This window comes from Rattus norvegicus, chromosome 2 (assembly GCF_036323735.1).
Source record: "Rattus norvegicus strain BN/NHsdMcwi chromosome 2, GRCr8, whole genome shotgun sequence".
Classification (NCBI taxonomy): domain Eukaryota; kingdom Metazoa; phylum Chordata; class Mammalia; order Rodentia; family Muridae; genus Rattus; species Rattus norvegicus.
In genome coordinates this window covers 186,513,837-186,539,518 of record NC_086020.1, presented here as the reverse complement: position 1 = coordinate 186,539,518, position 25,682 = coordinate 186,513,837, and the positions used below count along the sequence as shown (strand labels likewise).

General features: G+C 44.4%; 3 protein-coding genes across 3 annotated transcripts; 1 reads left to right on the top strand and 2 right to left on the bottom strand.

Moving 5' to 3' along the window:
* Positions 1-7,884: 7,884 nt before the first annotated feature.
* H2bc18 (H2B clustered histone 18) lies at positions 7,885-12,322 on the bottom strand. Its single transcript, NM_001416314.1, is given in 1 exon segment — positions 7,885-12,322. A coding segment is annotated over 1 exon segment (381 nt). The 5' UTR covers positions 12,271-12,322; the 3' UTR covers positions 7,885-11,889.
* Positions 12,323-12,931: 609 nt separating this feature from the next.
* Hist2h3c2 (histone cluster 2 H3 family member C2) lies at positions 12,932-13,357 on the bottom strand. The gene has a single exon (NM_001107698.2). It carries the CDS (start codon positions 13,340-13,342, stop codon positions 12,932-12,934), a length of 411 nt encoding a protein of 136 aa, NP_001101168.1. The 5' UTR covers positions 13,343-13,357.
* A 5,298-nt stretch (positions 13,358-18,655) lies between these two features.
* H4c14 (H4 clustered histone 14) lies at positions 18,656-19,051 on the top strand. The gene has a single exon (NM_001123469.1). It carries the CDS (start codon positions 18,685-18,687, stop codon positions 18,994-18,996), a length of 312 nt encoding a protein of 103 aa, NP_001116941.1. The 5' UTR covers positions 18,656-18,684; the 3' UTR covers positions 18,997-19,051.
* Positions 19,052-25,682: the final 6,631 nt, after the last annotated feature.

Sequence of the window (25,682 nt, the reverse complement as noted above, 5' to 3'; positions counted from 1 at the left end):
CTGTCTCTCTTCATGCTCCCTCCCCAGGTTTGCCGCCCACATCCCTCAAAGGACATAGTGGCAGCAGCTAAAGAGTGAGGTTTCAAGCAGTGATCCATCCGGCTAACCTCCCTCAGGTCCGGAGACCTACCCCACTCCAGGGGCCTTTCCAGGCAGCCTGCATGTGGTGCCTTAGCAGAGCTATGGTACGAAGGCTTTTAGCTCCATTACAAGCTCTATTTTAGCTCTACTATGACAACCAATCAGGACCCTCAAGTCCCTCACTGGGTTGGTCTCCAGCCTACATGTACCATCTGTGAGACGGAGACTAGAATGGGGCTAGAACACTGGCCAAAAGTTTAGAAGACACTGCTCATATATGTGTGCCACAAATGCCCTGTGATCACACTAGGAAGACCGAATCCTAGAAACAAGGAATAGATCATGTCTCCACTTACTGTCACTGGTAAAGACCTCCTGAAGGTCTTGGTGCTTCACATCCCTGGGACTCTAGGGTGAGCCATGCTAGAGATCCTAGTCCTCAGAGTGGGTGTGATAGCCTGAGTCTCACTTGATAAGAACCATTAGCAGATACCAAGGATATTTTGGCAACTTAACAAAAGAAAGCATTTAACCGGGGGCTCGCTTACAGTGTCAGAGGGTGAGGCCGTGACTGTCCTGGCAGGCAGGCTTGGCACTGTAGCAGTAACTGACAGCCTATATCTTACAGACGAATGGAGGCAGGGTTGGGGGGAGGGAGACAGACTGGGCCTAGCCTGGGCTTTTGAAACCTGAAAGCCTGTCCCGGGTGACAAGAGCACACCTCCCAGTCCTTCATAAACAATCCAAACACTCAGACATATGAGCCTTGGGGCCATTCCCATTAGTGCTGCTTCTCCAGAGGACCTGAATTCCGTTCTCACCGCCTATGTTGGCAGCTCTTTCTTTCTTTCTTTCTTTTTTTTTTTTTTGGTTCTTTTTTTCGGAGCTGGGGACCGAACCCAGGGCCTTGCGCTTCCTAGGTAAGCGCTCTACCACTGAGCTAAATCCCCAGCCCCATGTTGGCAGCTCTTAACAATGACCGCCTGCAGCTCTGGCTCCAGGGGTTCTGACAAGCACAGGTATGTACACATAGACACATGGATAAGAATAAATCTTAATAAAAACAGCCTTACGAAGACGCAGCTCGGGGTTGGGGATTTGGCTCAGTGGTAGAGCGCTTGCCCAGGAAGTGCAAGGTCCTGGGTTCAGTCCTCAGCCCCCCTCCCCCGGGGGGGGGGGGAGCCGCAGCTCTTGTCTCAAAGGGATAAGCGGTAGCCTATCATGGGGTCAATCTGAGTGAGCAGGGCTGTGAATACAATGTTAGGATACTCCAAATCCCCATGATTCAGTGCGGCGACAGTTGGAAGAAGAGGCAGGCAGATCACAGTGAAGTGATCTCTGCTGTAGGTATCAGATGCTGTGTGATGACAGTAGTAGCCTTTGGGTTGGTGGGAACCAAGTCTCTGTACCTTTTGTATTAGGTTCTCTAGAGTTACAGAACGTATGGAATGTCTCTATATATTAAGGGAATTTATTGTGATGACCTGACAGTCTGTAGTCCAACTTACTCAACAATCGGCAGCTGTGAAGTCCAAGAATCTAGGCATTGCTCAGTCCCATGAGGCTAGTTGTTTCAGCTGTCTGCTGTGGACGTAGGTTCCAACAGATGTGCTGGCAAGTCAGTGCAAGCAGGTGAAGAAGAGTGAGTCTTCCTTCTTCCAACGTCCTTATGTAGGCCTCCGGCAGAAGGTGTGGCTCAGATGACCGTGTGGACCACCACGCCTGGATCTGGGACCTGCTTTGTTCCAGGCTGACCTTGAACTCAGAGGTCTTGCCTCTGTCTCCTGGGATTAAAGGCATGCTCTACCTTGCCTGGGCTTATTCTTTTCATGGCCGCTATGCCTCAGATCTCCATGCCAAGATCCAGGTCAGAAACTTGAATCTCCCAGCCTCAAGATCTGGATCACAGGTGAGCCCTCCAATTCTGGATCATAGTTCATTCCAGATAATAGTCACGTTGACAGCCAGGAACAGCCACCACCTTTCTAAAGAATTTATGTATTAGTCACAGAGATGTTCTGTCTTAGAGTTTTATTGCTGTGAACAGATAACCTGACCAAGGCAACACGTATGTGACAGACAACATTTAATTGGGGCTGGCTTACAAGTTCAGAGGTTTGGTCCGTTATCATCAAGGCGGGAGCGTGGCAGCATCCAGGCAGGCATGGTGCAGGAGGAGCTGTTCTACTTCTTCATCTGAAGGCTGCTAGGAGAAGACTGGCTTCCAGGCAGTTAGGAGGAGGGAGTAGGATGGCTCGCCCACTCTAACAAGGCCACACTCTCCAATAAGGCCACATCCCGAAATAATGCCACTCCCTGGACCAGTTATATTCAAACTACCACGTGTTAGGTCACAGGCAATGAATGAATGACAGGCCAAGAGTCCAAGAAGATTTTGGCTCCCACCTAACGTTCTAGTTCTTCACAGCCAGCTAGCTTTGTAGATGGCTAGCATGGGTGGGGCTTTTTCCTAGAAACTTCAGTTAACAAAAGATCACTTCCAAAGCACAGTCTGAAGTTTGAGTTCCCTGCGGTCTTGTCTTTCTTCCTTGTGGTACACCAGTGTTCATCCCAAACACTCATAGTCAGTTTTCAGAAAGTTTTCAGTCTGAGACAATTAAATAGCACACGGACTATTTATAAAGCCTCTGGAGTCTTACAGGACCCCTTTGCTCAAATAATACATTTAATGCAACCATGTACATGCATGTGGGTGCACAGGCGGGCTCATCTGCGTGTGTAGAAGGCCAGAGGTTGCTTTCTGGTGTCATTTCCTATCACTTTCCACCTGATCTTCCCAGACAGCCACCCCCACTAGAGCTAGCCAGCAGCGCCCCCTCCAGGATAACTCCCATCCCTGCACCACTGGGGTTACAGACATGGGTTACAGACAAGCCTTGTCATGCCAGTCTCTTAGGTGGAAGCATGAACTCACTACACCAAGCATTTGACCTACTGACCCTTGTCCCCAGACTGATGATTTATTTCTGTAGTGTGTCCGTACGTTGGATGTGTGCATGCGTGTGTGTGGCATGTGCACACCATCATGCCCATGTGAAGGTCAGAAGGCATGAGCTTTGCTGCACAGCAGGTATTCTGGAGACTCTCTTAGTGTAGGAAGTGGGAAGTGCAGACTCTCACTACTATGTCTGGCTTTCCATTTCTATGTCTGGGGATTCGAACTCAAGCCTTCATGCTTGTGTGATGAGTGCTTTTACCCAGTCATTTATTTTAAAATAATTTATTATTTTTATGCACCTTGGTGTCTTGCCTGCACGTCGGTCTGTGTGAGGGTGTCAGATCCCCTGGGTCTGAGGTTACAGATAGTTGTAAGTTGCCATGCGGGTGCTGGGAATTTAACTGCTGAGCCATCTCTTCAGCACCAAGCCATTTATTTTAATTAATAAAAACAACAAAAAATAAATAAAATAAGTAAAAAAAAAACCCTAAAATCAGCAATAGCAAACAAATAAAAAAACAACAGCAAAACAAAAACAAAAAAAACCAAAACAAAACAAAAAAAAAAAAACACAAAACCAACCAAAACCACTCACATCTGATGCCATTTGGTACCAGAAAGCAAGCTTGATATTTCTGAATGATCTAATTTAATAGCTTGTCATATCAGGGGCTGTACATAGGTTATAAAGCAAAGTATTACCTTTGCTCTAATATGCAAGGGACCGTCTTTCTTTCTGATTGTACTTTTGTGAATTAGTTATTGTTGAGGAGTCTGGATCAAGTTGTTTTTCTGTCAGTTAAAGAATTAAGAGGTAGCTGAAGAGATGGCTCAGTGGTTAAGAGCACTGACTGCTCTTCCAGAGGTTTTGAGTTCAAATCCCAGCAACCACATGGTGGCTCAAGGAGGATCCCAGACACAGCAGCAGAAGCAATGAATGAAAACCACTTTTATTAAAGGGGTTTTCTTTTCTTTTTTTTTTTAAATTTATAGAATACTTTATTAGTTTTTGTAATCAAACCCACGTATATAAGACCTTACATATTTAATACAGTGTGTTACCCCTGTACAAATGGAAAAAACTTAAGTTCAACATTTCTAGACCAATATGGCTGTTAATTTCTGTACAGTGCCAACTCAACACAGTAAACGGGGATACTTTTTTCCAAAGTTGACAGCACAGGTAAAGTTTCAAAAAATTCAAATTATATATCTGTATATATATATTTATATTTATATAAAAAGATTAAAGGGGTTTTCTTAATTAAAACTTTTATTAAAGGGAAGGGAGCTCACACACACACACACACACACACACACACACACACACCCCACGAGCACACATCCTGAATGCTTGTGCACACACGTGTGGCACACCAGCAAGGCAGCCGCTCACTGGAGTCGTTTGTGGGGTAGAATTTGACGGGGATCCCCTTTCCCTGTTTAGGGCTGCTCAGTTTAGACAAAGAAATAAAACTGGATTCTGGAGGTACAGGTAGGAGGATCAGAAGTTCAGGTTGTCCTTGGCTACGTGGTGAGACCCGGCACCCTTGGCTAGATGCTGATAAGCCCGGAGTTTTAGATAAAGTCAAGGTCAGGCCTCAAGCTTACTTGAGCAGCATGGGGAGTGTGTGTGAGTAGCTAGTGGGGGAGAAGTCTGCCAGTCTTTTGTTTCAAGTTGCCAGGCCTTTGCCTCTGGTCAGAGGATGAAAAATAGGCTAGAAGTTTCCCTGTTTGTTGTTGTTGTTATCATTGTCTTTTTGTTTTCGTTTTTAACTCTGTCTGTGGCTCCTATCCATCTGTCCATCAGAGATCTGTCTTAACTCCTCCTAGTCCTTCGTAAAGACTTATATCTTAAGGTCAGGACTTAGAATTTCTCTGGTTATCATTAGAAATAAAAGCACGTTGGCAAATGACAGGTGGCTTCACAACTTCCGGGCATTTCTCAGTAGAGAGAGCTGGTAGTTACCCCATTTGCCCATTACTCCACACATTTCCCTATTGCATGCAGGTGTGCTCAGCCTTTTGGACATCGTGACACCTCCCAATCAAGTTACAAAACACAAAGGAAGGAAATGAGGGAGGATTTAGAGCATTAGTAGGCAGGCACGTAGTGGGAGGTAACAGACAATGGCAAACCACTTGCTTTTTATTTTATTTTATTTTATTTTTTTTAAAAGATTTATTCATTTATTATATATGAGTACACTGTAGCTGTCTTCAGACACACCAGAAGAGGGGATCGGATCTCTTTACAGATGGTTGTGAGCCACCATGTGGTTGCTGGGAATTGAACTCAGGACCTCTGGAAGAGTAGTCGGGTGCTCTTAACCACTGAGCCATCTCTCCAGCCCCTTACTTTATTTTTTATTAAATGCTCCTGACCTGAGACAAAGACCTGAAGACCAGGTGGGCTTTTTCTCCTGCTAGCAGAGGCAGGCAGCTCAGCCCAATTTCAGGGCCCGACTAGTAACATGTTTATCTAGAAATGTGGGCCTATCAGTTTCTCTGTCTTTATTCAAACTGACGAACCCTAAATTAGGGGATCCCTTTAAAGATTCTAAAGCCTCCCACCGCTCCAGGAAAGGCCGACTTCCTGTGATCACCCCCAATCTGTCTGTGTGCTGTGCTCTATGTGCGCGTGCTTTTCCTTACCCTAATAAAAACCTTTCTTCACCGGTTGATTCTGACTGCTGTGTCTGAGATTTACCCCTTTTCTACCTGCTCCACATTTTTCCTGCCTTTAATTTTTTTAACTAGCAGAAAAAGCAAACTCTAATCAAGACCCCCTACCTAGACAGATAATATAGTAAAAGAAGGAAAATAGAACTTAGGGGCTAAGTGACTCTCTGGCGCCATCGCGTGGTCACCTGCGCACAATGCAAGCAGCACGCGGTCGTGTCATCCTTGCCAATGCTCGGGGACCCACGTGACACGAATCCTTCTCGGCGGATTCCTTCAGTCTCCCACAAACCTTGCGATTAATTGCTTTCCCCTAGCCGACAAGAGTGGATTGATATCGGCTGGGTCTGCGAAAGCATAAAGCGTGTAGAAAAGGGTGGTGCGTGTCCGATTTCCTCTGGTATAGGGAAGGGCCCCATTCAAAGCGCACCGTAATAGTGGTTTATTTCGCATCTGCTGGAGAGCAGCATCACGAGAGGCTCTCAGTCTTCGCGAGTGCGCAGCTGCAGAACTACCCAGCTCAGCAGGCCAGTCTGATCAGTGCGCTCGAGCGCCCACGTGCCGACCTCTGGTGGCCGCCTTTGGGGATCGCAGCTGCTGCTGCGGCTGCCGGGGAGCAGATTCAAAGTCCCGCCTAACCCGAGGCTCTGGCGGCAGACGCCAAGGAGCAAGTAGGAGAAGACTTGCGATCTCTGTCTCCTCCGAGTCCAGCATGGCAAGTTCCAACATTGTCGGAGCTAGTTAGGAAGGAAGCCTGGGTCAGCCGAGCCAGAGAGCGGGCAGGAAAGCAGCCCAGTGGATCTTTAGTGCGAAGTTTCCAGAGCTGAGAACAAGGCATCCGAAGGGATCTGATGTAGCTGGTGGGGAGGAGAGTGGGTTCACATGCCTTTTTGGGGTAGGAGTGGTGTGGTCGTGGGAAGTCTTCCTTCCTAGAGCAGTGCAAGAAGTTTCTTGGACCGTCAGGGTCTTGTAGTTAATTACTAGGCCGCCCATGCCTCAGTACAAAGCAGGCTTAGGAGGCTGGATCGGTCAGGGGTTGTCATTTTCCAGGCTTGCTAATAGAGAACCGCAAATTCATTCTCAGGGGAGAATCTAGGCCCATTTTACAAGGCGCAGCGATTTCTAGCCCGCTTTGGGGATAAAACCAGAGTAGCCAAATCCATTTGGGGACCTTCCATGACTCTTTTGAATTTACAGATTGTCCCTAGGAGGGGCCTATGATGTACCCTGTGGTTCCAAGTCAGAAGAATGGAGATATTGTGGGTAGCTGGCCCTCAGAGGTATTACAGGCTTAACTGCCAACTCAGAGATTAAATCAGGGAGCTGTAGGAAACTAATTGGGGAGCCGGAGTGGGAGGAGGAGCAGCTTGTGGAGTTGGGACTTCTGAGAAATGGTCACATTTACAATATTTTGGAGGAAGGATCAACAAACTTTTCTAAATTCACTAACAGGAAATGTGAGAAGGGTAATGGTGGAGGTCAGAGTTTTGACTCAGAACATTAAACCTTCTAGTTACCGCGCTGAGGAGCAAGTTGGAAGAAGAGGGCAGGAAAGTGGAAAGAATTCTGGATTAGTATATTACTTGAGATTCTTTTTAGACAGTCTTGTGTATCCCTGGCTGGTCTGGAACGCGCTCTATCTAGAGACTATTCAGTTAGTGCTGGGCCTACGGGGGCGCACTGCCATGAGACAGTTTGTGGGGTGATTGAGCCCAGGACTTCCTGCAGGCTAGGGAGGCGCATCCCACACTGAACTGAAACCCCATCTCCCTTAAGACTCATATTAAACCTAAGTATTACCGTTAAAGCAGTAGTTTGAGTCTAGAATGCTGGACCCCAGAATAGGTGACAACCATCAGTTGAACGGACAAGTGCACATAGAAAGTTGAAGAATCTAATCTTTTTTGGTCAGTAAATTTTAGAGGTTGGGCAGAATCACAGTGAAGAATTTGATAAGCCACTATGGTGGGCACATACATACCTTTATTTCCAGTACTTGGGAATGATCTCAGTGAGTTTGAGGCCAACCTGGAGTACAGGGAAGCCAGAGCTATATAATAGAGACCCTGTTTTTAAAAAAAACGCAAAAATATGAACAAGATAGAAAATATTTGATAAGGAATTGCCAGGGAGGGAGGAGAAAAAAGTCTCAACGATGCTGGTTTTGATTATTTAATATTTAATATGGAGAAGGACTTCAGTAAACCTACAGATCTGTGTTTGGGGGAGGGGCAGTCAAGGGAGGACGGACAGACATGATGCCGACTTTCCTACCCATGCTAAGGTAGCTCTGCTTACTTACGTCATTGTTCATATTTTACAGTAGTGCTAGAACGTTCCTTCTAAAGAGACTTGTTAGGACCATTCCTACATCTCCCATTTGTGTGAAGTGGCACTGGCAGAATCTTTAGAGGTCATGTCTCATAAACTAACTCCCAGAAAATTGTATATTAAGGTTGGCAATGAGAAGTCTAGTCTCTTTCTCCTTCCCCATTGGCCCCAACACTAGTACGAATGTAGACAACTTGGGACTCCATAAGGCTTGGGGTTTGGGGAGTAGTTCCACCGGCCCAGTGCTTGCTCAGTGTTAGTCCTCAGCTCTGCTTAATCCTCTGAACGGCAGAAAACCAAGCATAGAGCCACACCAGCATTAGGGAGGCGGAGGTACGAGGATCGGCAATTCAAGGTCATCCTCAATACTTAAGGAGTCTCAGGCCAGCCTGGGTAGCAGGAGACATGAGAGTATAATAGGACTGGTTAGTACACAGTTGCTCCAAAGCTCATAGCCAATAAAATAGTTTGCCCTTCTTCGTCTTGCCCACCAGGAAGGCACAGAGTCAAAACCAAACCAACAATGAACCAGGCAAAGGGCTCATTGATTAAGAACAGTTGCTGCTCTTAGAGAGGACCCGAGTTCAGTTCCCAGCAATCACATGATGGATCGCAACCATCTGTAACTCCACTCCCAGAGTGTCTGACATCCTTTTCTAAACTCCGTGGTACCAGGTATTCATGCAGATACAGACAAGACACTCGTGCACAGAATTCAAAACAAAAGCCCAAGCCCCAAGCTCACAGCATTTACAAGTATCTTCTGCATCTAACCTCATTGGCTATGCACTTCATCTCCTTCAGTGTTGAACTCACAGGGGATTTGTCAGAGAAGTCTTTGTTTTTATTGGTTAATTCAGTCTTGGTAGACTGGGGAAGTCTGCTATCCTGCTGATTCTCAGATTTGCCCTTTCTACTTCCCTTTGTTTTTTATTGTTCTTTTTTCGTTAAAAGTTTAACCCATTCTAGGGTTGGGGATTTAGCTCAGAGGTAGAGCGCTTGCCTAGCAAGCGCAAGGCCCTGGGTTCGATCCCCAGCTCCGAAAAAAAGAAAAGAAAAAAAAAAGTTTAACCCATTCTAACTTTCTCTTAAATCCTTTTTTTTTTTTTTTTTTTTTTTTTTTGCCAGCCTGTGCCTCCTCCCCGTTCAGTGACTAAAGGTGTGCGCCACACCGGCCTTTAAGTTCATTCCAAACCTATGAACCAACCAGACTCCTCGAACACCACCCCTGCTCCCCTTATTCCTGAAGAACAAGCAGGTCTTGTTCTGAAATCAACTTTAACCTGTGTACTTTTTGGTAAATAAAAAAAATTGTAGAGTATGTGTTTGTTATTTTGTAATCAGTGAGTGGGCCCTTTAAAAAGTGGTGGTCAGTTTTGACCAATGTTTAATGTAAACTTTTCATTTTGAACACAATATAGTGTAGGTATGAGTTATTAGTCTTGTGAGGTATGCTTTCCAAAATCCTTATAACAACGTGGTCACTTCCTGAAGATTGTGTGACCATTGCTAGTATTCCCGATTTTAAGATGAGGAAGTGCATTATTAAGAAGCACAGCAAATGAAACCTCCGAGAAAGTCACAGGACGGCTGGTTTGTCGCAGTAGTGTATGCACGGTACCCTGGCCCACACAGAGGCCTTAGGAGTTATCCTCTCATATGTACAGTATCTCTCTGTAGTGTCAGGGATGGTCTGTGATGTAGCTTTCTTGATAACTGCAACTCGTATGGGGGTCCTTAGCCCTGTGGACTCAGTCAACGCTTAGAATCCCAAATACAACTTCTGGGTTGTTTTGAGGTAGAGTGTCACTATATAGCCTTGTCTGACTTAGAGCTCCAAATGTAGACCAGGCTGGCCTTAAACTCATGGAGATCCACTTACCTTTGTCCCCCAAGTGCTTGGACTAAAGGCTTGTGCCACCAGACTCAGCCAAATACCATTTCTCCCTGCTAGGAAGTTTCTTTGTTTTGCTTTGTGTTTATAATCTACCCAACCTGGCTCTTCTCAGAACTGAACCAGAACCCTCAGTAATGCTCCTTTTCTTTAAATACACATCCGACCATTACAAATAAGATAGACTTGGCCAGACAGGGGGTGGGTGCTTTTTCCTGTAAGCAAATAATTAGGATTCAAATTTTACTGTGAACTCTCCTAATCCTAAAAAAAAAAAAAAAAAAAAAAATCATATTTACTTATTGTGTTTGTGTTTGTCCCCAGGACCAAACTCAGGTCATTGGGCAAAGATACCTTTACATACTGGGGCATCTTGCCAGTCCTAAAATTCTATCAACATCTTTTTATTTTTCATCGGAAGTATGGGGGTAAGGAATGGTCATTTAGAACGATTTCTACCACCTAATGTCTGGAAATCAATATGAAAATATAAGTCGCTGTTTAGATTCTTAAAATGACTTGGGGGGAGGGGGAGTCCCCAACAAAGGAATTGACAGGCAAACCCTTTGGATTTGTCTCATAGAGTAGACACCTTAGGAGAAGAGGTGCCCCTGGATGATGTAACCCCAAGGCGCCTATGTATTAGCCCGTTATTCACCGCACCCTTTCCTGTTTATTATTCTCCAGGAGTCCTGAACAGGCCAAATCAGATAAAATACAGTATCACAAATAGCAGAGATAAATTATAGGTAGTTTCTTTTTGCTTGGTTCCCTTTTGTGTTAAATCATCAAAATTCAGAAATGTCAATTAGAAGCTGAGGAGAGTTTACTAGTACTTTTTGATGAGAATTGTTTGAGACAAGATTTCTTGTGTTGTCTTGGTTAGGACATAGCCCTGGTTATCCTGGAACTATCTCTGTGGATCAGGCTTATCTTGAACTCAGAAGTCCAATTGCCTGCCTCCCCAGAGTGCTGGGCTATCTTTGGCTGTAAACTATTACCAAGTGTGGCAAATATCAAGAATCTGCTTCCTAGAGTGCTGGGATTAAAAACACCAGTCATCAAGTATTAAAGCCCACTATCTCCTTAGGGGATCAGAAGATACTTAGTTTCTACATAATGACAACCCACAGATCTCAAGGTCTCTCCAGAAACATGCCTTATGCAGTAAGGAGGTAAACGCAAGACACTTAAGAGAATTAAATCTGTACGCACACTTGTTGGAAGTGTGCAGGAGGCACAGTGGTGGCTGCACTGCTTCCTACCCCACTATGCCCTGGCAACTGCTTGTTACAGCTGGTACCATTATCTCATCTAACCCTAACCAACCTAGAAACAGCTCCACTATTTTCTTACTGGAAGAGAATCAGAAAAGTTAAGAGCCCTCAGCCCTTGGTGAAAGGTGCAAGATAAGTCTTATTCCCGCTGTGTATACCATCTTTAGTACTCAGTGTTTAAAAAAAAGAGTCTGTGTTATGAACACTCAAAGCGGTTGAAGCTGGGCAGCGAGCGGGAGTTTCTGAAGATGACCCTATTGAGTATCACTTGGGATACTTCTGTCTGATGACAATAGTTGGCCCATATGATCTAGGTAGAGTACAATCCTGGGTGCCTAGGGCAGTGAGACACTAGCCCCTGCTTGGAATCAATCACAGGAGATGCCGGGATTAACTTGGAGTAGGCTTGAACAGTCTAATGGGAAGATAGTTCCCCGGCCATAAATTTACATCTCACCTCAATCTGATACGTGATGAGACAACCTCCACCTCACCTTACACTTGGAAACACTCGATATTGCAGTGTTGCAGGGTTAGACTCACGACCAGACCTTACCTGCTAGACCATACAGGCCCTTAGTGATTACAGCCCTTTCTTCGAGAACTAAAGTGGCTCTGAAAAGAGCCTTTTGGGTAAAGCCGATCAATCACGTCTTTGCTGCACCTCACTTGGAGCTGGTGTACTTGGTCACAGCCTTGGTGCCCTCCGACACAGCATGTTTAGCCAACTCCCCGGGAAGCAGCAGACGCACGGCCGTCTGTATCTCCCGGGAAGTGATGGTCGAGCGCTTGTTGTAATGCGCCAGACGGGAGGCCTCACCTGCGATGCGCTCGAAGATGTCGTTCACGAAGGAATTCATGATACCCATGGCCTTAGATGAGATGCCGGTGTCCGGGTGCACTTGCTTCAGCACCTTGTACACGTAGACAGAGTAGCTTTCCTTACGGCTGCGCTTGCGCTTCTTGCCATCTTTCTTCTGGACTTTCGTGACAGCTTTCTTCGAGCCCTTCTTTGGAGCAGGAGCAGACTTGGCTGGATCCGGCATTTTCCTCCGCGTTTAGAGACTCACCGTAAGATGGACGAGGCAACTACGGACTGTTACATCGCGGCTGGTTATGCGGTACTTATAGAGCTTGTATGCAAATGAAGGTTCTCACAGCACTCCATTTTTATTGGTTAATTTACAGCAGTGTCAGCGTCAAGGAGGCGGAGCCTACTCAAATTGACTCTAGTTGCGAGCCTTGGTGGTGCTTAGAGGAAAGTCTTCCTAGCCAATCGTAGCGTTCTATTTCATGTTAGCCAGTTAATGAGAGTCGCAGTTTTACCTCAGCTGTTCTTTATGTCCTTTTCACTCACGAATCCTTAAGACACCAGGTTGAAACAAATTAATTTTTCCTTTCCTTAGGTATCACGCTTGGAATTTTTAAGTTGAATTATTTCCTGGTTCATGGTTCTGAGAACCTAATTATAACCCCTTTTCCGGATTGGCTCATCCTTACATAACAATGAGCTCAAAACCAGCCTAAGCTGAACGAACATGGGAGGTTTCCTGAGACTACTGGAAATTGTTAGGCCTGACACACTGGAGGGCGTGTATTTATGTCTGACATTGAAAAAAAAAAAAATCAAGTGCAACACACAGCTACTCTTATTGATAACGTAGGTGGCTCTGAAAAGAGCCTTTGTTGGGATGAACCAGAGATAGCTTAGGCGCGCTCCCCGCGGATGCGACGGGCCAACTGGATGTCCTTGGGCATGATGGTGACGCGTTTGGCGTGGATGGCGCACAGGTTGGTGTCCTCGAACAGACCCACCAGGTAGGCCTCGCTCGCCTCCTGCAGCGCCATGACGGCCGAGCTCTGGAAGCGCAGGTCCGTCTTGAAGTCCTGCGCGATCTCGCGCACCAGGCGCTGGAACGGCAGCTTGCGGATCAGCAGCTCGGTCGACTTCTGGTAGCGCCGGATCTCCCGCAGCGCCACGGTGCCGGGCCGGTAGCGGTGCGGCTTCTTCACGCCGCCCGTGGCCGGGGCGCTCTTGCGGGCGGCCTTGGTGGCCAGCTGCTTGCGCGGGGCCTTGCCGCCGGTGGACTTGCGGGCGGTCTGCTTTGTACGGGCCATGTTTTTTGCGACTTCGGCTTGCAGCCGCCTAGTGGCCTTACTTATAGACTTATCTTCGTCTTGATTGGGCCAGAAAACAAGAGTTTCTGGATTTGCAGTCTGATTGGATAGAATACGATCCTATTTGCTGGGTTTCAAGATGGTTACACTATCCCTTCTCTCTTGCGTTTCCTTCTTCCTGTATTTGTGAACCACGGAGGGTTTTGAAAAGATGGTGCCTTTCACTTGATGTAACTTTCCTAAAAGCGGTGTCTAAAGTGTTTCTCTCCCTGTGTGCTCTTCTACTCCGTCTCTTTGGAAACAAGTTTGCCCCTTTCATGTACTGCGATTCACTTTGTAGCAAATCACCAGATACTGCAACTCTTGGCATTCATTTAAGGTCAGGCATTGTACCCAGAGGTTTGAACGCTTTGTACCACGGCTGAGGAATGACAAAGCAATGTATAGTGAAAGAAAACAAAAGTAAATTTATGTTTTACCTGTATCGGAACCCTACCAAAGCCGGGCGACATTTACTGCACACTGACCATTGTTATGTATGGGTGCTCCCGCCTTCGGTCTAGAGTGCAGTTCCTTCCATCACCACCCACTCCCACACAATAAATAAAGGCCAATTTAGTCCTGTAGATGAAATGTTTATATATCAAAGAAGGATAAGACTAGAAGTATTAATGCCGCCTTTCCAGTGGAGAACAGTTACTAAATAGTTTTAAACCTGTCATCTAGATGACAAGTCAAAATAACTTTCAAAGCAAAAGAGTATTTCATTATTCAAGACAGGATTTCTGGATGCAGCCTTGGGTTCCTGGAACTCCATCTGAAGACCAGGCTGGCCTTGAACTCACAAAAAACCGCCTGTTTCTGCCTCCTGAGTGCTGGGACTAAAGGTGTGTGCCACTACTGCCTGGTTTAATATATAGCTTTTAATAGCATGCCTGATTTTTTTTTTAAGCGTTCTATATCAACCTTTTAACAACTCAAACCCAAAAGTAAAAATAGGCCCAAGATATTTAACACTTTCCATGATGGTGACAGAATGTATTATCTTTATGCTGAAATCCAAGTAAAATGAAATTGATTTTAAGGAGATTCCAAAATACTAAACACACTTAGAAGTTCAGTAGTTTAGTTAATTTCTTTAAGAATCCTTCAGGAGGAGCAGAAGCAACCTCCAAAATATGGCACAGAAGCATCACTGACGTGAATGGTTGCTTCTTCCTGTGGTCATTTCCTAACAACGTTTTAAGCATAGCCAGCAATGCTCCCTATAAAAGTAGTTCTAGGGTGAGATGCATCAGTCTGTAAATCCTTGAAACAGAAACATCTTTATATTGTACAATCAAACCATCCGGTGCCTCTCAAACTTTCCTGCTGAACTTTTCCATCAGAAGGGGACCTGCCCTGTGAGAGCGGGATGGTGCCCACCCAAGTGTTCTGTTTCCTGGTAAGGTTTTCTTTGTAATGTAGACATTGGAGCATGATGCATGGGGTGCTGATCTAAATCAGAAAGAGATTCTCAAACCGCAGACTCTAATCCCTGATCTGAGATTCTGATTTCTGCCCTCATCAGTGTTTAGGTAATAGTAAGTGAAAGATTCCAGAAAAGAAGAGGCAGGAGTTTTATTTTACTTTGTATGGCCTATCTTCTCATGCCTTTCACCCAGGACATAAGCCATCCCCTTGTCCAGCATATCCTTGCTACACACCAATTGTTTACTTTGTATCAGCCTCCATTATCAGAACATCTGTCAGGGCAGCCAGGGCTTATGTTCAGGTAATCTTGATCTTATGCAATGAGGGCTCCAAAGTGCAAACAAATTTCACTAAGATGATCATCATTGCTCGGTTTTACTGTCATTGTTTTGATCTTTTTTACTGAGACAAATTTATAAGTTAAATATCTACACATATACTAAAGGAAACATAGTGCTGTATATGAATATGTAATGTGCAGTATTATCTGTGTGCTTAGCCATTGGCTGGGGGTCAGCCATCCCCTGAGAGTAAGAGAAAGCTGTTGTATTCAAATATAGAGTCCAAGAGTTGTGGGGTTTATTTTCACAGACAATAAGAAAGTTGGGAGTCTTCTTGTCTAGCTTCTAAAACTATGCCTGTAAGAGATTTGTACTTTTCAGAAATGAGGGTGCCTTTGTAAACATGAATTCTAAGGCATAAAATTAGAAATCGAGAAGTAAACTTTCAAGGTTATCAGTGTCCCTTCCAAAAGAGATAATCCTTGCTGCCCAGGCAAACTTAATCTGTACTCCTTCCCTGGCACATTGATTTAAATGGCAATTCAGTCACTTAGTTCAGCTGTGCTTGGTCTCCACATCTGACAGGAGAGGGATATTTATGTGAAATTCTGGATCTAAACTTTGACCAGAACAGGGGTTATGATACAGAAGAAACTGTTTCTCTGCAGAGAACTATTTCTCAGAAAAGTCCTGAAGTTTTTCATTAAAAATTACCCCCCAAAAAGGCCAAGCAGAGTGTATTAGCACAGAGGCAAGTAGATGCAGGTAAGTTCCAGGGCAGCCTGGTCTATACAGAGAGTTCCAGGACAGCCAGGGCTACACAGTGAGACCCTCCCTGTCTCAAAGAAAACAAACCAAATTGCAAGGTCCTAAAGTTTAGAGACGGAGAATTGGGATCTTAATTGGGGGTGGATTTAAGAAGCTCAACTTTTTCTGTACAGTAAAAAGCAAACAAAAAATTTAAACAAACTATTGGGCATGCAATATTTTATATGTACTTATATAAACAAATATATGTATTTGTTTTTAATATAAAAGTATGGACTAAGTTTTGTGTTTAATACAAAAGTATGGACTAAGTTTTGAGTTTGGGCTCAAGTACCCCCCAGGGTTATATTCAAACACCAACTTGGACCAGGTAAAGTTTTGTCTGTTGGCTGCTCAGGCTGTATACCTGATTTGCTTTTATTTTGAATGGTCTGCAACCTAGGACCAAAATAATAAACCACAGGTATTTGGGATTCTTTTCTGACTTCATCTTGAGATGGATCAGTAGCTCCAGTATCCTGCCATTGGATGGAAATCAGTACAACTATCTTCCTACTGGTCAGTCACTGTTCCTGCCTATACATGACAACTTAGTATAATTAATATAAAATTTTACTGGAATATTCTTTAATATAAAAGTATATTACAATATTTCAGAGCTACATAAAATGTTTAACTCTCATGAGGTCTGCAGAAATGTTATCAGTTATATATTTTAAGGGGCTTTTAAAAATTGAAGGTTTTTTTGTTTTGTTTTGTTTTGTTTTGTTCTGTTTTTTTTTTTTTTTTGCTTTAACTTACATGTTTCTTAGTTGGAGCTGAGTCGTACAAGACAAGATAGGTCAGAACAGTTGTTTCCTTCTAATATGTGTGTTGAACACAGACATGGGAACTCTCAAAAAGTGAGTAATTCAAAGTGGGTGGTTAGAATTTGGGGTCCATATACCTAAAGTACATGGGAAAGAGAAAGGAAGAAGGGACACTTTTGGAAAAGTCAAATGACTTTTTGGGAGAATAAATAGCCCTTAGAACAGATGAGGACAGGACAGTCCTAAGACACTGTCTGCCTAGGAATGAATGGTCTCAGGTCTCATCTCTGAAAAGGGAACAATGTTACTGTTTCCCACCCCCACCTCTGAGATTTTCTGCAAACAGAATAAAATGTTGCTTTCTTTTGTAGGTTCCACTCTTAGACAAAGAAGGGATTTCAGGATCTCAACCCTTCAGCTCAAAATGATTCTCATGTCCAAAGTGGGTGCATGTTCTTGATTCCCTTCAACTGAAAAGATGGGAGACGCTGAGTCTGCCTAGGGCCCTGGTACCAAAACCCGTTCAGCAGCCTGGACATGCGGTTGTTTTATTTAGCAATGAAAGAGTCAAGCGCAGGAACTGAACGCAGAAACTGTCTACCCATAAACAATTATTAAGCTTCTATTGCACTTCACCTTACAAAGAAAGACACAGAAATCACATCCCATAAGGGACATACATAGTTGAGTGTGGAGAAGTCCAAAAGAAAAAAAAAACCAAAACAACAACAACAACAACAACAACAACAACAACAACAACAAAACAGAGATGTGAAGCAACACAACTTCCAGGAGTTGCCTCGGAAATCAGAAAACAGCAGATGGAGGGGCTCTGTGAATTCTAGGGGCTTAGTTATGCATGTAGACATGTCTATGCAGTGGTCCACAAAAGGATCTGTCCGTCAAGAGACTTGCCGAGCTGCCCAGGTCATTGGAGTTGGGGGTGGGGGGCGGGGGCAGAGGGTCTGAGCCCCTAACCTAACGTGACTTAAAACCTCATACTTCTATCTACAAGTCTGGAGCCAGAAAATCTGAGTAGAAAAAAAAAAATCAAGGATTCATAAGCACATATAGATGTTAGGACAAAGGAACAGGCCAAACAAGGCATGTAGGATCACTTTAAATACAAACCCCAACCAACCCACCACAGTTCTTTCTGATGCAGAATGTTTTCTCAAGATTCTTCCATGGATGGCCCTGGGAACGACGGCCATACTAGTAGAACTGACTCTAGTTCATTTGCCAGGGCGTCACTGTATGAAACAGACACGCATTTGAAAAAGCGAATTTTAGCCTAGTAGGGACAGTTTGGGATTGCTGAAAACAAAGGGTGGACCTCAAAGGACTCATCGAAACGAGCGTAGCAGCTCCCCCGGGCTCCTCGGCTAGTCAGTGGACCTTTGGGTAGAGGTGCGTGGAAACCGACTGACCTCGGTGAGAAAGCTCGGCGGCATCCTCGCATGAGTTTTCCTAGGATCTAATTTCTGCTTGATCTGGATACTGTGTCTCTATCAACGAAACAAGTGACTGTACTCAGAAACTTTCCCTTCCACGCACATTCCTGGGTCCGCTGCTTTCGATTATGTCACGCTGGTTACTGGAACTTCTTTTGCTGCGGTTTTTTCCTAACAGGAGCTCGGGGCCCTTCGGCGCAGCGTTCTCCCCTCTCATCTCTAAATTTCTTTCTCCACTCTTTTGTCCTTTTAGCGTCAGGGCTTTCCAAAGACTGGCACCTCTAAGTTTTACTTGGGAATCTGAATTCTCTGAGGGACTACGGCGCCATAATTTAAGAAAATTAAAAATAAAAAATAAAGGCATGAAACTAAGGAACCGGTAGAGGGCAGAGAAGAGAAAAGAAAGACAGGAAGATGACGCAACATCCAGGACAAAAAAAATTTAGAAAAGTTCCCGCCCGCGCGCTTTCGGTTTTCACTCAGGTCCGATCCTCTCCTATATCTGTGGCAGGTCACCTTCACTGCTTCATACGGTGGTGCTTCAGGCTGAGCTAACCATGTCTGGCAGAGGAAAGGGTGGTAAGGGCTTAGGCAAGGGTGGCGCCAAGCGTCACCGCAAGGTCTTGCGGGATAACATCCAGGGGATCACCAAGCCCGCCATCCGTCGCCTAGCTCGGCGTGGCGGTGTCAAGCGCATCTCCGGCCTCATCTATGAGGAGACCCGTGGTGTACTGAAGGTGTTCCTGGAGAACGTGATCCGCGACGCAGTCACCTACACTGAGCACGCCAAGCGCAAGACCGTCACCGCCATGGATGTGGTGTACGCTCTCAAGCGCCAGGGCCGAACCCTGTACGGCTTCGGAGGCTAGGCAGCGCCGCCGCTGTGTCACCCCCCCATCCATAACGGCCCTTTTTAGGGCCAACCACAGTCTCTGCAGGAGAGCTGACACTCTTGACTGGGGTCATACAAGCTTAATCATTGGTCTAGATTCTGTAAGGTAAAGGAGCAAATTCAGAATGGGAATTGCTGTGTCTCGCGAACCACCTCTACCAGAGGTTCGCTTTAGAGCCATCCATTTAGCTGCTTTGCCCAAAGCGGATAACATCCAGGTAGGATTTGTTCGCATTTGGGAATTTTAGTTCCTACTTACAGAGCTGGTTGTCAGTATAAGAGACCGGCTAAGGTTTTTTTTTTTTTTTTTTTTTTTTTTTTTTTTTTGGAGGTTCTTCAGTTGGGATGACCTAGGTTCACACATCAAATGGCTATGTGGGTGTGGTCCGGTCTTTTCACTTATTAATTGCAGGGCTTGGCCGGGTATTTTGGTAGTGTTTCTATGGGCCACTCCCTGCTTTCTATCCATCCTCACCTGCACAAAAGATTTTCTTGAGGCCATGTTTTAGAAAGCAAGCTGCCGAGGTGTGGAGGTCACATAGTCCTCAATGCCAAAAGGCAACAGAGATAGATAGGCCGGGCGTTGTCACCCTGCTGATTGGCTCAGACTGGAATAGTTAGGTGTGTGACCTCTTGTAGAATAAAGAGCTGGCAGCTGGAGCTGGGGCAGAAGGACAGGCAGGAGACAAGCAGGGACAAGAACGGAGCAGGGAGGTAGAGACTCATGGTAGGGACACAGTGGCAAGAACTCGGTCGGCTTAAGTAGATGGGCCAGCTGAGGGACTGCCCCAGCAAACAGGCAGGCCAACAGCCATATATTTATCTAGATGTCTCCGGTGTCTGTACAATTAAACCCGGAGCAGGACCCCCCAAAAGTCCTCAAATTATTCCTCAGTTTAGGCAAGGATCTAGGAAATAGTGGACTGGAATTGAAGCTCTGCAGGAATACAGTTGCAACGACATCTTAATGTCCTGAAACAGAAACAAGCTAGGTGGTGGTAGTATAATCCCAGCAAGTTAGGGAGGAAACAAGGGGTAGGGGGCTCAAGGGCCGCTTCTGCATGAATTTGGGGAAAGCCTGAACCACAAGACCTTGTCACAAAAACAGAACACTTAAACCCAAAAACAAAACAAAACAAATCATGTGGGTTGGAATGGTGGTTGAGCGTTTAAGAACACTGCTTTTGCAGAGGTCCTGAGTTCAATTCCCAGCAACCACATAGTGGCTCACAACCATCTCTAATAGGATTCAATGCCCTCTTGTGGTGTGTCTGAAGAGAGGGACAGTGTACTCATATACATAAAATAAATAAAATCTTAAAAAAAATGTATAGTTAAAACATGACCAAAGAAGTGAGTGGAGGGAAACATAATTTAGTGGAAGAAAATCTTGAGAAGCCACTCAGGTATGTGCTACGTTGGGACCTGTTTAGAAAGAGACTTGCCAAAACACATATGCCATCGATCGGATGGTACAGTTTAATTTTGATAAGGCAAAAGCAAAGTCTCAATGTGGCCAAGAACTCGGTAAGCCATTCTCTGTGCACCAATATTCCCTGGCACGCTGATGTGGGTTGAGCACGTTTTTGGCTGTGGGCTTGTTTTTATTTTATTTTTGCCATTACACATTAACCTTTTTACTCCGATGAAATAGCATGTATTCTCCACATTCAGTTACCTCCAGTTCAAGAAGTTGGACTTTAGCGTATATCACCTCACGTATACTGTAAGGAACATTGCAGGAATATAGCTGTGTTGATCCACCTGTAATTGTTGTGTTTAAGAAAATACATTTTAGAAGCTATGTTGCACGGAGCCATATTGGATTTGGGCCTAGCCGCTTTTTGACTGCATGGTTCAAAGTGACTCTGGGCTGTTTGGCCACAGAGACTCACCCCGAAGATGACTACCATAAATCTTAAGATTGTTGGATAAAGCCTCTCCCATGAATTTACGGCACAGGAGTATAACATTCAAGGGATGCCTCAGCTCCCTTCAGCAGATACCTTCCCTCAGCAGATACCAGTTATCTCCTCAGTCAACACCCAGTGTCTCCACCACCTGACCTCATCGCCTGACTTCTTTGCCTCCAGCTATCACTGCCTATACCCTCATCTCCCCCTCCTTCATATTTCACAAAGGTCACTCCCCCTACCTGAAAGCCTTAAAAGCTGCAATGTTCATCCCAATAAACGAGACCTTGACAACAGAACTTTTGCTTGGTCTCCTTCTTCTCTTCACCCCCATTTTGGCCCACAGGTAGAAAGCCTCTTCGGGACCCTGAATAACTGGGTCCCCGCTGGCGGGGACAAGTGGCGCCCGAACACAGGGACCCCGAAGCAAGGCCGACTACAGGACGATGGAGATAAGAGAGCTGCAGCGGGAATCAAGGACTCTTCAGGCCGCATCGCTCGTGCGTTGCTGGAGAAGGAGGTAAGGACCGGTCGAATAATTGTCGTCTAATTGCCATGGGGAAGGTATGGATTTAGGAGGCTTGTTTCATAGGAGAGATCAAGCGCTCACTCAGGGAGAGAGGATTAAGAGTTAAGAAAAAGGATTTAATCAAGTTTTTTTGTTTTATTGATGAAAGGTGTCCCTGGTTAATTTTAAGCAGTGTGGGGCTAGCTTAAGTAAAACTTGTAATAAATAAGGGACAAGGTAATGGTAAAGTGTTTTTGCATATGCGTTCTTTTAGAGTTATATTTTAGTCTTTGGATCCTGACTAGAGATAGTTTACACCCTAGACATGAGAGAGAATGGGTTTGGGAAAAACAGTCCTCCCGGACTCTCCACGGATGCTTTGGAGAAAGAGAAAAACTTTTCAGGGCTCTCCTGGGAACAGAAGAAAGGCAGGAGACGTCCTGCCTCTCTGCTGGCTCCTATTGGAGAAATGCTTATTTCTAGTTCTGGGTTCCATAGGTAGGATATGTGGGTCCCTATCGTGGGACACCATCTAGTTTTTTCCCTCTATGTCTATTGTGTGTCCTTGGTGCACCAAGCTATCCATGTCTGTCAGTTTATGTCTGTGGTCTTTGTTTCTCGTTGTTTAAATGTTTTATGTTTCGTGTTCAAAAGAAAAAAATGATAAAAACTTTATCTGCCAGTCGTTCACACCTTGACTTGGTTTTAACTCGTTTCAAGAAGGGAACAATGCATAAAAAACAGTTTCAATTGGCTTTTGGAGCCTACATCTGTAGCTAGAAGCCTAAGTCTGCTGGACAAGCTCCCCAGGGGCTGGCTAAATGTTTATACTAGCTGATCCTAAAGACACCAGGAGCTTTCACAGCTTAAAAGGTGTAACATTGGTAACAGAAAGTTGGCTTAAAACTGTAATTTGGATATGAGCCAACCTAGGGAAACAGGTCCAAATTGAGGTAATATTTTTATGGAATTCTTATTCTAAAAACCAGGCTTCTAAAAGATTTTAGGGCAATGTCTCTTTGTTGAGGTATTGGAGACCGCACCATCGTGCGTTCGTATGTAGGAATTGGCAGTCATAGCCAAAGTTGTGGGTTGCCCTAAAGTTACTGTATTTTGATGCTAATTCCACTGCCCCAAGAACAGCTGCCTAGTCACATACTCAGAACTCAGGTGACTTTCCAAAGTTGTGGCTGTGCTCTGGTGTTACAAAGAGATCTTAAAGATTGTGATTAAAGATTGTCAGTGTTACATTGACTAACTCAAACTTATTTATAATTAAGAAAAAAATCAAACAGGTAGAGATTGTTACAGGATTTAAAAAGGATTGATGAGGTTTTAGAAGTTGTGAGAACATTACAGCCAGTTTGCTTACTCCAACTGCCATTTCAAGATAGATTTAGAGGATTATTTTTATACAATTTGTTTACGTCCTGGCGATTGTGAGTTTTCATTTCGTGAGCTTGCTTATAATTTTAGAGAGCCCATAAAGTGATATCATTAAAATTTTTACTAAAGAATGGCTAATAGCCTTATATTATGTAATTTTGTCGCTTCTTCAATGTAAGAAGTTAGAACTTTAAATCTTTAAGTGTATATAGAAATTTTTACTACAAACTTTTGCTCTCTAAATGAGCTTTAATATTTGGGGAGTAGCTGTTAGACTACTCCAGAAAAGAGTATTTAAAACTAATTTTAAGCTACTAAGGATATGTTAGTTGGCTAAGTACCTCACCTTACCAGAGGACTTAGGTCTTTGTTTGTTATCCTCATTGGAGATAAAGCTTCAGTTGTGTTAATACAGAATTGTAGGCTAGAGTCATGGAAGTATTTTAAAAAGCCAAACAACAGTTAATTGGTTATTACAAAATACTGATATTTGGCCTATTACATATACAAATTTTTCAGGCAAAATTGATAATTTTACTCTTTACATGTTTTTGTATTTCCTGTATATTTGTGCATACAACGCATAGGAAATGCGCTTACTGTATTTATAGGTGGTTCATCTAATGAAAAGGCTACATGTATGATTGGATCACTTGTTTATTCTCTTGAGTTTCTGCTGCTTCAGCACAGATTATTAAATTCCTGGCTTTAGCCACTGTTTTTATAATGTTAAAAAATCAAGCTTTCAATTCACATACTGATAGCCAATGTGTGGCTTGTGGTTTACGATTGATTTCAATTACTTAATGCTTTATTAGAGACAAGTTTTCTACATGAAATCAGTGAGTGATTTCAGTGTAAATTGTCTGACAACTCACTGTCCTTTCAGTGCTCTGGCTCAGACAACTAAACAAAACCATAGACCCAGCTCTTTGAAAATGGTAATGGAGTTGATAACACACCCTCTTGAAAAGAGGAAGACTCCATTTGCTTACTTTCAACTCCCAGCCTCACCCTACCGGCTCAGGGATTTCTAGTGCGACTAAATCTGGACAATATTTATAGGATTTGGCATCTCTAATTAATGCTTATGTTTAGGTAAATAAAGCTGGTGAGGGGCTGGAGAGATGGCTCAGTGGTTAAGAGCACTAAGTACTGTTCCTTTATAGGCCATTTAAGAACTCAAACTGGATTGCCTAGACCCCTTAGCAAGGGAGGACAATGATACCAGGCAGATTATAGGCCTTATATAGAAACAGTTAGTCAAAAAATCTCATTCTTTATATATCCAAAACAGTAATGCTGGAGACAATAATTTGGTATAAAAGTCAATTTATAAATACAAGTGCTCAGTGTCCTCAATTTAATCCTTAAGGACTTATCTTAATAAATAATATTTTAACAATATTTTAATAAATAAAAAGGGGAGTTATCCCTGTATGCTAAAATATGCTCCTTTTATTTCAATTTTAAAATTTGGATGCCAAGGAACACTCTGAGTTTATGGCACCCTACAGCTAGGCATACTTCTGCCTAGGTGAAATAGAAAGATCCACATATTGGCATGATCCTGTTCAGATATTTTATATGGGGAAGAGGGAATCTTTGTGTTTTTTCTACAGGATGCTACAGGGTGTGCCAGCTGCCTGAGTGTCTGGTGAGACATGCTGATCCTGGGAGCATGAAGATTCAGCTCTCCTGGTTCGGGTCCCTGGAGTCATTCCTGTGTCCTTGGAGGAATATGGAGGATTCCCACTCATCTTTTGTCATCACAGAAATTCTGGCGTTGCTGCAGTCATTGTGTCCTGTCCCACCACGGCCTGCGCTCCGACCCTCTGTGCACTGTTGCTTGGTGGAAGCTGCTGTGGACTGGGGAACTCTGCCCTGGTTTTGCAGATCTCAGACATGGTTCCATTGCCTGCTGGTTGTTCCAGAGAAGAATGACCGATCCTGAACTGTCCTGGGAAAGACCTTGGCATTTTCGCTGCTATTGTAGCAGCCATTACTGCTGCAGCCATTGTGTCTGCAGTGTCTGGAGCTACCCTCCCCCAATCTATTGTTAGGCAAGCACAGTGGGTGAACTTTCTGGAGTAGTTGCTAACAATTGGGAATTCTAAATTTTATTACAGGAGAGGCTTGACTAGGTCCTTGGTGGTATGGCCATAGCAGCTGAGGAGAACCAGATGAGGTGCCCACTACTTATTGGGAGAGGCTCAATTTCCACAATCTCTTATATTAATGCCATCTGGCTCCTGCTCCTTCGCCCCTGGGCTCAAGTAAGAGGAATGAGAAGATGATCCAATGTAGCTTTCCTCAGTGACGGGCAACTTCCTCTGACCCTTGACCAATCTAGACATGGAGCCTTGAGGGCGACAAGGTGGTCCTATGACAGAGAGGCTGGGGTTTGAGAGGTCGATCCTAAGACAGAGGTGGCTACACCCCGTTTAAACGTGCGGGCCGGTCAAATGCTCCTCTGCCCAGTTTCTCCCCCAATAACACACACGTATAGCCCAGAACGGTGTGTTACAGCATAAGTTCATTCCTAGCCATTGGGGTGCAGTCCTAACTGCAAGAGTGGCTTGCCATGGCCGAGCTGGGCACTCTGTGAGGCATGTCTGATCTTTCTCAGACCACTACTTCCACCTAATTTTTTTTTTTTTTTTTTTTAAAGAAAAATGGGGGAGATGCACGGAGCCATATTGGATTTGGGCCTAGCCGCTTTTTGACTGCATGGTTCAAAGTGACTCTGGGCTGTTTGGCCACAGAGACTCACCCCGAAGATGACTACCATAAATCTTAAGATTGTTGGATAAAGCCTCTCCCATGAATTTACGGCACAGGAGTATAACATTCAAG